This window comes from Phasianus colchicus, chromosome 13, assembly GCF_987193195.1.
Source record: "Phasianus colchicus chromosome 13, bPhaCol1.hap1.1, whole genome shotgun sequence".
NCBI lineage: Eukaryota > Metazoa > Chordata > Aves > Galliformes > Phasianidae > Phasianus > Phasianus colchicus.
Window position 1 is genome coordinate 16,669,744 of NC_143448.1, and position 12,471 is coordinate 16,682,214.

At 36.7% G+C, this 12,471-nt stretch overlaps 1 protein-coding gene across 2 annotated transcripts in view; it reads left to right on the forward strand.

Moving 5' to 3' along the window:
* Window positions 1–12,471, forward strand: part of CDH13 (cadherin 13) — a 432,460-nt gene that overhangs the window by 343,932 nt on the left and 76,057 nt on the right. For both annotated transcript variants that reach the window (XM_031615494.2, XM_031615493.2), the window contains exon 8: window positions 6,323–6,463. In XM_031615494.2, coding sequence (XP_031471354.1) covers window positions 6,323–6,463 — 141 coding nt within the window. The remainder of the gene's footprint in view (window positions 1–6,322; window positions 6,464–12,471) is intronic.

Consider the following 12,471-nt stretch of genomic DNA (forward strand, 5'->3'; position numbering starts at 1 on the left):
CCTCATCTGCTGGGGTGTTTAAATGCAAGCATTTTATTCTCTAGCCAGGGATCTAGGAAGCCATCTCTATCACACACTTGGAAACAATTTCTTTTTTTAACAGCAGCTGCCGAAGGAGAAAATTTAGTCTTCCTTTTGCTTCAAGATATACCTGTGAACTCTCTCTCCTATGGGTAGTAAACAGATATTGATTTTCTTCATAACATGAGTACTTTATTACAATGATTGAACTGTAGAACTTCCTTTATGATATAAAAAATTGCAAATTGGTGAGCTAAAGAGGATTTGCATTACAAACTTCATTTTTTTATTCATCAAGCTGTAATTCAAGTTCTGAATGCAAAGTCTCAGACTATGCTGTGCTTTTTACACAGTAGCAATTGGCATTTAATATAAAAGCTGATATTATAATTATAAAAGCATTATATCTGTTAGAACTGTTAATAGTCACATTATTCCATTTCTTTAATTCTACATTTGTCAAAATCCTGACAGCATAGTCTGGAACAATGTTAGATTGAATGTTGATATTGTTACTTAACAAGGAGATTGATTATGTCTTAATAGGATGTATTCAGTGCACACTACATGCAATTATCATCTTAAATGAACACAAGCATTTATTTAGCATGAACTGAAATTATTTAAATTCACAGCATTTTTCTTTCTGGCTATATTATAAAGGCATTAGTGAAAACTAAGATACAGTAGCACATTGCTAATATGTTAATATGCCTGAGTATGTTGTTTGTAAACATAATTACAGTAGGAGTGTTGTGGCATTGTTGCATTGCTATAGAAAATATTAATAGCCACAAAATAGTACACAATTCTTGTTGGCAACAAGTATTAAGAATATTAAGATAACCTGAAAATACACTTGAAGCCCTTATGAGTGTTTTGAACATCCTGCATCATGTTTGTTTCCCAGGTACTGTTTGTTTTGATTTTAGCAACAGGGTACTTGATGTAAATTTGGGAATTCTTCTTTTCCAATTCTCTTTTTAGGGGAAACACTGCAGTGCCAAATGAAGGCTTAGGCGTTTTGACAATGTGTGCCCTTTTCTGAACATGCATGAAGCAAAAGGCATTATATGAGGGACACCCAGGCAGGAGGAAGCACTGCAGAGATGTTTCCTGGAGTCCAGTTGTTTCCTGAACTTTGGTATCCATCTGCAGTTCATAGATAGGTGCCTTGGTGATGCAGGGATTCATTCCCAGCCTGAAATATTTTCCTGGATCTTAAAATTTGCTAGAAGAAAAACTGCAAAATATACTGAGTTTGGTGGCAGGCTGATGATATAAAGAAATACAAAAGGGAAAAATGACATTTTTTGCTGAGATGATTCTTTTTCAACTACTGTATATACAGTTTAAATATGAGTAGTAAAAACAACGTGAACATCTACAGGAAAATAGGTTGAATGACTGTTGAAACCTCTTTGAATTACAGATGAAACAAAAGACCAGTGTAGCCTAAAATTCTGAACCCAGTCCATCTTCATATGACATAGAAGATTAAGCCTTGATCCACATTCTTCTTAGTTTAGGTTCAGCTTCACAGATAGATTTCCAAATGCACAGTACTGTGTCCTTCCAGAAAATACATTAGTAGTTGTATTGGAAAAACAGAAAGTATAATTTTAGTAAATAGGATGCCCAATACATGCTGTGCTTGGAAGTACTCTAACAGGGACCAGGCTTTCAATTTTCAGGCAGAAAGAAGTGTCTTTCGTACACATGTAATCCATATGCCAATTTCATAGATGAGTTTTAGTCATAAGTACTTCAAGTGCCAAGGGCAAAAAGAGGTCTTTGTTAGAAGAGTTTTCCCGTGCTCTTCATTCTTGTGAAAATACTGCACTTTTCTTAATATTCAAATAAAATGTCTGACCAAAACTTTTGAATTTCAGAAGTTAAGAATTTAATTCTATATTCAGCATCTAAATAAGCACCTTGATTTTTCCTTCTGAGTTCATAACCCCAATGAAGTTGATGCAATGTTGCAATTGTTTTAATTCATTAACAAACATTTTTGTTTTACTTAGGAGCCTAAATTCAGGAGAAAGATAAGATCGATGTATCTGTTTTTGATGGTGTAGACAAACATTTTCTCTGATTCCTCCCACACCTAAACAAAAAGGTTACCATAGCCATTGAATCCAGATAAATTATGCACTCCTTGGATGTGTACCCTTATCAAAGTACTAGAGCTTGATTTCTGTTTCTCACTTGGGTGCTACATTTTGTGATCTTCATCAGATCATTAAGATGTTAAACAAAACTTAACTCTGCGCTTCAATACCTGCACTAGGGAGCACTGTGTTCCTGAGGTCATCAGTGAAGACAAATACAGGCACGACTTATCTCCCTGGACTCTTGCAGTGATGCTCAAAAAAGTTGATACTTCATTTGAATATTGAAAGACAGGTGGAAAGAAGCCAGGCCTCAGTGAAGACATCCACTTCCTCAGATATTGCACTTCCTTACCTGTAGAAGCCTTTCTTGATCGTCTCTGCCCCTCTTTCCAAGCTACAGAGAGTGACTTTGCTGTTCTAGCAGTACCAGGGCTCTGGGAGTCCATGTACAAAACTGGAAATTCAGGATTTGTACATGTTTGAAAACACTTGTGGTCCTGGACTTTTCTTTAATCATGCAATACAGTTCCAGTGGTTCCAGTATTGCATTTTGAGTCCTACTATACTGAGAAAGCTGTCAATTCCTGCTGAATTTAAATGGCACGTGAATACTTTACAGCCTACAAGTGATAGCACATACAAGATTTGGACTATTACTGCTGGTGATGTGAAGCATTACCAGAAGCTTGCATTTCTTAAGTCACTAATAGTTTTCCTACTGTATCTGTTGGAAATACACATTAAAAGCTTAAAATTGACAGAAAACCCTTGTTAACTGGATCCATTCTACGCTTACTACAAGTCATCATCTCGTTTATTCTAACTGCCTATAGACACACTGAAGTGTTTATTTTCCAGTGTTGTGATCAGATCCTGCTGGCTTTGTCAGGATTCAGAAAATGCCAGAAAGGCCCTTTATCATGTTACTTACCAGGGCTGAACCAGGGATGTTGAGGTGGCAGGGAGTGAGACGTGGTAGAAATGTCAGCACTGGTGATGTTGGCAGTGGGTGGGCCTTCAAAGAAGAGTTCTCCTGACGTGGCTCACCTCCTTGGCAATCCAAACAATTTGCCAGTGTCACCCCTGCCGTGGCTAAATGATTTCAGTGAAAATTTATGGGGATAGGAATGGGTCCCCTGCTGTAATTACACAAACGCTCTCAACAGCGCAACCCTCCGCAAAGTCACAGCTGTAAATAATACGCCGCAGAAACAGCATCTTAATGTTCATATATTAAAATCATCTATTATCTGTTTTAAACTGTAGATCTGCTTCCTTGAGAGTTGTTGCACGTTTATGTCGCTAATGCCAAGGTATCCAAGTGAATTGTTGGTGGTTTTTTTGTTTTGTTTTGTTTTGTTTTTTTCAGAAGTGCTTTTTAGGGCCCAGGTCACTGCTTTGAGGAACAGAAGGCCTGGGTCTGGTGGCAGGCGATGGGATAGTCTGAGTGGCTGGGTAGTCCTCAAATAGTGGGGGGTGCTGCACTTGTCCCTAGACTCACAGTGCAGCAGGATCAAGGAAGGAAGGAACGATGATGAGGAAGGCTGCTGTTCTTCTCTCATGCGCCTCCCCAAAGCTGTCATTCCTCACGGGACAGAAGTGACTGTAGGGGAATATCACAATGAGGCAGAAAACCTGGGCCTTGCGAGCAGGCAGTGGCCAGGCCAGCTCATGCTGGACACAGACCCTTCAGATCCTTGCTGCCATCCCCTCAGGACCCACCAGTCCATTACATAAATCCAAATAGCTGCTGGGGACTGAGCTGAAGTGATTGAGCTGGAATGTGAGAAACGCTAAAAAAAAATCCTCTACTGCAATCTCCTCATGTAAAGAGAGCATCTGCTGGGAACAAGACTCCTGGGTTTGGATGTGTTGGGAGTTGCTTTCCCTAACAGAGCAAATATTTGGTGACAGAACTAGATGTAGAAAGTGCTGCATAGCAGGAAAAGTGTGAAGTATTCATAATGATATGTGATACTGCTCAAAATTCAATGTTTTCCACATTCCATTGCTTAAGCATTGGACTCCTGTCACAGAAATTTCTGCTGCAATAGACACAATTTCTACCATAAATAGGCTTGCTTTCAACAGAAAATGGGACAGTTTTCAAAGAAAAAAGGCCAATTTATGAGTAAAAGAGGGCTTCTTTTGAGCAAGGACTTTATAAACATGGAATGATAAATGGCTTTGCAAGTTTTCCATACTGTAATAATAACTTCCTAATGAAATAATGAAAAAGTTACAGTTAGAGAAAGGGAGAGAAGTTTCATACAGTTTCTAATACACTGAAAACATTTTAGAAAAGAAATATATGAAAACTGTAAATCTTATCCCACTTTATAACCTGAATTTATGTTGGAGACATCACTAATATTTCTTCGTGTATATTTATGCTATGATATAAATCAAAATCTTGTTCTGAGTTTGCCTTCTGAATTTCAAGAAATAATGTAAAGCTTAAGGAAATACTTTTCTTAGGATTCTCAAAGTGACAGTGACAACTGATTAGTAGTCTATATGTTTTTAGGACTTCTGGCTTGACTCATTGATTTTACATGCAAATATATTGCTTCATGACAGGTTGATCTGATGAGCAATTGATTGGGTTGCTTTCGTCTTGGCCTAAAATGCTTCAGGAATTGGAGCCTTCTTTTTCACACGTGCTCCAAGAAGGGTGTTGTATATACCAAGGAAAACACACAGTGTACTATTTAGGGAATGCTGTTGAATCCATTAGCTATAAAGCAGACTACGTAGCCTAGGAGGTTGCTTCACTAAGCTAGAGATGAAAATGGAGCCTGTTTTAAATTGTAGATGGTGAGATGTTCTCTGCTACTGGATAAGCCCTGTTCCAGCCTCTTTGGTTCTGCTTCATCAGGCAGCATATGGATGGCAGACAGAGATCAGTGTTGCTATATGGGATTTCACACGAGTTTCCTCTCTGCATGTTAATTCTCTGGAGTAGTGTTGCCTGAAGGACATGGGATAAGTGATGTTGAAGATGTGCAGCCTTGGTCCTTGGATGCACAGATGGCTGATAGAGCTGCTCTGAGGATAAAAAAGCACTTCAATGAACCACCCTTGCTGGTGCTGTTACGTAGCTTTTCTCCTGAGTTCCAGACTTGTTTTTCTAGAAAGTTTTAAAAATCCATTACACATGATATTCTAACATATAGCTTTAAAGTGGTTGCAGTACCTTTCCATCTGTGTTCTCCATCAGTTGTATAGAACATATGGTCTTCAGGCAGGTGGTTCCATGTGAGAAAGCCATACAAACGGAGAAAATAATTGTTTTAATTAGGTGCCCAGTCTTGTCTCCACTGAAATGTATATCAAAACTCTGTGTTTCATGGGAGAAGATTCTGATGCTGGTATTAAGGTTTGATAGGATGTATTAATATTCATCCATCCAATGAACAAACAGATGTACTTAATGTCTGATGTGAGAAAAGTGAATTACAAATGCTCTAACATTCCCACTCCAGAGCTATGGCTGCAATTTCTTGTTTTTCCCCAAGTCACGGCGGTTTTTCAGAGTAGGTAAAATAAAGATGGCTTTTCCTGTAGACCTGTGTTGTTAGTGCTGTCTTTTTCTACTAGAGGTAGACAGTCTGATAAGTAACAATGGCATAGAAATTGGATACACAGATAAAAATCACATTACTTTGTATAATATCGGATAGTTGTTGCCTGTTTTAGAAACTACTTGTTGTTTGTTTGTTTGTTTGTTTTTTACCATGAAGCAACTTAGATTACCATTCTAAATGCTAATACGCAGAATGAATTAGATTTAATAAAATAAAATGAATGTGTATGTAGATTGTGGCATTAGTATTTCATTATGTACCCATCATAACACTGATGAGACAAGATTTTAAATACCAGTGCATTGAAATGAAAGCTTTCTCTTAAAGAGCAATTATATTTTAATTTTTTCTCTCTTTTCTAACCTTCTTAAATAACAGGTTATATACTGTTTACCAGTATTAACCCGTATTCCTTCATACTGTATTCCAAACAAGGATTCCATTGTCATGGCTGAAGCTCAGAGAAAGCTTTGTTTATGTTTTTGTAAAGCATTAAATGTGTCACCAGATCCATTTCTATACCATGCTCTGACAGACCAAATTAAAATCTTCATGTGAAATAAAAGTAATGTTTTTTTCATTTTTTTTTCTTTCCAGACAATGGAAACGCCGAAGTACGAGCTGGTTATTGAAGCCAAGGATATGGGTGGCCACGATGTGGGACTTACTGGAACTGCAACTGCCACTATTCTTATTGACGACAAAAATGACCACCCACCAGAATTTACCAAGAAGGAGGTAAGAACTTGCCATCTGCGTTCCACAAAATGTTGCATGTAATTTTAATTTAGTCTGCTTTTGAATAGAAAGATGTTCCTTATTGGAAGAGGAAAGTACTTAGACATCTTTTTATCTCAACGTGATAGACTTTCCCAGTGCTGTTCTTTTATCTTAAGTGTATATTCATCATTTCCAAAACAGTGTAACCGCAAGGTAAAAAATTACATCAAGGTTTATCATTCTGAGCTTGGCTAGTGCAGTGAAAACTTGTAAAATAAGCTCACTAATGGCAACCTTCTTTCGTTCTTATGGGGGGAAAACAGAGAATTCTGCCTGCTTCTAGCTTAGGTCTTTTGCTAATAGGGAGTGTGGATGAGAGCAGTATGTTTTGTCCTGCCTTCTGTACTTCAGCTGCAAAAAATCTAGTGTTGTCAGTTCTGTATTGAAAACTATGGTCCTAAAAGCTTTAAATTCAACTTACAGATGAAATTTTTCAATGAAAGTCTTTTTCCTTGCAAGCTGAATCCCACGGAACATCACTGAAAATCTGGGGAGGGGAAGTTTCTTGTTTCAGGCAAAGCATGCACCTAGTTTCCTGCCCTTCCCACAACACTCCTTTCTCTCACCTACTGTATTGGCCTTCTTGCACCTTATTAGCGTGCGGTTCTTACATCTGGCATCTGGAGAAAATTAAAGACCATAAGTTCTACCTAATAACAGCTAGTTTGGATTTTATTATAAATGTTTCCTGAAGCTCTGCAGTTTTTAAGGAATATTCCCAAAAGCTGAGCAGTAAGCCCTAGGAATGCTGATTTCCAGGTAATTTGAGAAGAAAAGGGAACTCTATTGTTGTAAAGAAATTATTTTTTTTTTCCTTTATGTGTATTTTTTATATATTCCTTGCCTAATTTTAGCAGTTTGACAACAGATTATTTTGAAATAAATTACTGCAATTTTACTTGAATAATTACTTCTTTCATGAATGCATATTGAATAACATTAAAAAAGAAAGGAGGAAGATTACAAAAACAAGGGAAAAGGAATAAATAAGAAACAATGACAATTTTGCCAATAGGAATATTAATTTTCACTAATCAATTGCAGTAGCCATAATTGCTCACTTTAGCAGTATCATTACATTCTCCTGAAAAGTACAATGCCTGATCCAAACTTTTCAAGCATGCATGTGCTAACTAACTGGCCTTAGAACTGCCCTTTAGATCAGCCTTTCAGTTTTGTGAAAAGTGTTTCCTGTCAACCTGTGGTTGAAATGTATTTAAATATTGTATTGTTTTAACCTTCTTGAACATAATTAAGAAACAAAGGAATTGTTAGGACAATACAGTGTATTTACAACTAGGAACTAATTGCGCTCATCAATAGTGAAAACAATTCATGCCTTCAGAGTACTATTTACTTGAATTTCCTAACTTCCCTTTTAAAAGAAGAAATGTGTATTGATCATATCCTGTTTGCTCAAAGAGTTTCCTCTGGCTACTGTGTAAAAAACTTGGGTGCCTAGTGTGCTTCTATGGAAATTTGGAAGTGTTTATACATTTGTTTCAGGTAATGATAATAAAAGATACTTCTACTCTTAGAAATCTGGCTCTGTCAGTATAGAAATAGAGAAGAAGATGGGAAGAGACAGCATTGTCGCTTTATGTGACACACCAATTTTTCTATAGATATATCTTTTTATATTTACATATACATTGTGACATGGTTTTGAATGTGTAACTACTATTTTGAGATGTCAGTGACCTCAGAAATCTTCCTTATTGTATTCTTATCCCATGTATAAAGGAGAAAAATATCAGTCTTTAGATGTGTGGTATCAGGTCCCTTTACAAACACATACTCTAATTATGTAGTGTGAGGAAAGGGAGAGTGTCATTTAGTAAAGGTAACACCACTTGCTTTGGCTTACTGATTTAAATACTTAGCCCTTTTATGTAAATACAAGATGCATCCTACAGTACTATGGATTTGAAGAAGACTTGAAAGAAAAAGGCACATTCTACGTGACAACTTTAGAAAGCATAAATATAGTAAATGTAAAGGTTTGAATTTTGTATGTTTAGAGATGGCTGCTTTAGTATTAGGTTTGTATAGTATTGCTGTATGTTCGTAGCTGTCTTCCTTCTCTTTGAAGATATTTTCTCTCACTGTCTTTTTCCACGTTATAAAACAAAGGAATGTTTACTGGCCTGTATTTTCTCCTGGCAGTATAATTTCTGCCCAAAATATCTACGGCTTTTGTTTGCCATATACTGTTGATAGCTCAGTTAAGCCATCTTTTCAATGCATTCTCTAAATCTGTAACCACAAGGGCCAAATTACTTCCTGGTATGACAAAGGGAAAGGCAATACATTTGTAAGATCTGGATTTTATACTAAATATTTTTTCACCATCCTTTAAACAGAAGTCTGGACATTGTGTTTGTACAATACCAGGTGCTTAGGCTGTGGACAAAATGAAGTTTTATATTATACATATCTGTAAAAAGATATCGATGATTTTAATAACATTAATGCCAAGAGAAAGTTAATAATTTTTCAAACTTCCCTTAAAGTTGAAAATTTCTCTATATATTTCTATTCCCAGGAAGCCTTCTTACACGTGTTAGGAGATGTTTCTTTGAGTCCTCATTTCAAAGCGATCTCAGCCATGCTTGAACAAGTCTCTCTCCATTGGAGATGAATTTTATCTTTTGACACTTGACTGATCTTCCTCTTCTTTCCTCCAGAACTTTTGACTATATTGAAACTCTTGTGAAACAAGTCTATGAATCTAAACCTAAGCAATACTTTTCTGTGTATTAATACTTAACATTTATTCCTTAGAAGCCAGTTCTTTATACACCTATTCAAAATACATGCTAATAAGTTTATTTGATGTTTTCAGAAAGATCTAAATGTTCTTTTGCTGCTGTATGCAGCTTCTCAGTAGCTTCTGTAATGTTTACTCAGGTTTTGCTGGATGAGAATGTCTTCATCTAGGGAATGTGTTTCTCCATCTGCTATTATTTTTCACCAGCATACCACAGCCATGCCATTCCAGTGCAATTATGGCCTTTGTTCTTTCATTGGCGGTACATCAAGGTATAACCACAGAACTTGAACAACTTGGCTGTGACCCAGCAAAGCACTTCCATTAACTTCAGAAGAGTTGTGTAAGCCCTTGAGATTGTGTATCAGGTACTTTGACAGGTTAATATATTGAATATTGCTTTGTGAGATTCAGCCCAGTTAATTGTTTTGTTACTACCCCATTTCTCTACACATCTCAAAATATCTGCTTTGTTCTGTTTCATATATATGCTTACTTGTTTTTCCTTAGCCAGTGCTTTTAGACACTAGGGAGAAGAATGCAGTGATGTGGGTTAATAGGATGATTCTTCTTTAGTCCACCTAGTTCTCACGTTGTCCTTCACTACAGATGTGGGACAGCCGCACATCCATAGTCATACACAGAGAATTAGTCAGACCTGTCAGAGCTTTCTCACTTGTTAATTAGCAATTGAGATTTAATTTTGGCCACGAGACAGTCTTGCTCTTGAGACAATTCCTCTTTCTGCTACTTCCATCCTCGCTGTCAACTTCATCCTTTTCTAGGAGAAAGCACTGTAAAATAGAAAGAGTTCCTTAATATCAGGAGAATAAAGTTTGGAGAAATATTTTTCCTATTTTAGGGATAGCTGCTTTTTTTCTAACATCGTGTGAAATGATCTTTCCACCTAGATGAATTTTCCAGTTAAATAAAGCAACTTGCCTCCTGTGAACAAGATAAAATTTTGTTTGATTTGACAAAACATCACCACAGTGAAATTTGAGATATACTGGTGCTGTGAGCGTTAAGTGAAAAATAAGATCTGCTCACATTTTGAATACCTACTGACACATGGTTTATAAAAGACTAATACATGACTAATATGTGCTTTAATAAATGATTAATCAGTTCCTATAGAGACCTGAAAGTGAATAGGTTGCTTGTCACCATGATTTATGATGACTTCCAGCTCTGTCTTCTGATTCAGTTGTGCTACCCACTGGGGTAAAACAGCCCTTAGAGTACAATATGCATCTCCGTCTGCTCATGGTTCGAAGAGGATATGAGACTTCCAGAGCACCATCTGGAGAGATTTATTTTTCAATTCAGGCTGTTGAGAAACACACTTGTAGCTTGGAGAGTCCCTGTCTTATTCTGATACTGGCTAGATCACGTTGAAGACCAGTTACTGAGCTAAAAGCGCTACTAAGGTCCCTCCTGGTTTTCTTTTCCATATTTCTTTTACAAAAATTACTTAGACATGATATTATTTTCCATTCTAGACATTCCTTCCCAGCACAGACTAGATCTGCCCATTCAGATTGCAAACTACAACAAATCTCACTTTCCCTTCTTCAGTGATCTGCAACTCAACACTGATTTTACTTTGCCTTTCAGGCAAAATGTTGTCCTTTGAGACTCCTAACTAATCTCATTCCTTTATCTGTGTCTTGGAGACAAGCAAGACCCTACGTTTGGACCTGTTAATGGCAAGTCTACTGAAGTGTATCTTTCCTTTCAGAACCACCCCTACACTAGGCAGATGATTGGTCTGACCTTTTTTTTCAGCTTTACCTCTCCATAGTCTTCTTCCTGGAAAAAACCCGTGTACTCTGATGTTATTTTCCTTTCCTAGAACTTGAAATAATTACATCTTCTGTTGTCATTGATGTGGAGGACAAAGTGTGACCTTACCTTTTTTTTGTTCTTATGTAATCAGGAGCATGCATGGTGAAGACTCGCAGTTTAAGTTACGTTCTCCATTTCTTAAAGAAATAACCCTTGTGTTAATTCTGTGACATTTATTTGTTTTTCCCCAGAAATATTAACACAGGATATTTGGTGAAAACAGAAGAGACGTAGTCTCATAACTGACTTGCATTCTGTCATGCCTGAGGCAAAGCAAAGATCTAGGTGTGAATGTGTTTCTACTAGAGTTCATTTCCAAAGAATTTACTAGTTTAGAAAGTATCAGTCAAATGGAAAGCTATTTATCAAATCCATATGAAAGAAGACAAGCATTTGATTGGTGATAAACAATATATTTGTAACTGAAAACTATGAGTGTTCTGTTCTCACCGCTAAAATAGCACAGCATTTGAAATTTGCATTAAATTTCTATAAATTGCACCACTTCCTCATGGTTAATAATTGGTCATTATTCTCATTCATGTGGTAACGTCCATGGCATTCACAGTTTTCTCAACAGTTCTGAGCAGCACAACTCATAGCAAAATCATATAAAATATCATAGGCATTTAGATTTCATTTTTAGAATAGTTTTAGATGCCAAAAATAAATGAGAAGAGCTCGCTAGATTTAAAAAGAAAATGGATGTAAAGGCACCTCACTCCTACTAGAATTCTGAAAGCTGATGTTAGGAGCAGAGCTTGCTTTGACCCTCAGTGTAATTAGGATCCCAAATGTTTATGATTCCTTCTAAATCTGGTCACTTTCATAGAACTTGGAAAAAAGCATATGATCAAGAGAAATGTTAATATTTCCGAGTTGTGTTGTGATGATACCAATCTAAGGGTGTGTGGAAGACTTATGTAAACACTCCTATCTGAGTAATTAAATTACCTTTTTGTTATTTTTCTTCTTCTTCCTCACTATTGTGTGTTGCTTCTTGTCAAAATGAGCTGGCTGGAAGTTTCTCATGTGACAAGAAATGCTCAGCACCTCAGGATCAAATTACCAACAACTTTAGAAACTAAGAAACTGCTGCAGTGTTATAAGTAAGAATGAAATTATTTGAGAGAGAGAACAGATGCTCTTATTCTGTACATTGACAGAAATAGAGGACTGTTGAGCAAAGCAAACATAAAACCCCCACAACTACTTAGAAGACCAGTATTTCCTCTACTCATCGAGATTCATACTGTGTGCATAACAATTGGTATTCATGTGGCTTTCAGTGAGCTATCTGCATAACCAGTGTAAGCATTTTGTTCAAGAACTTCTGCAAAATATGTTT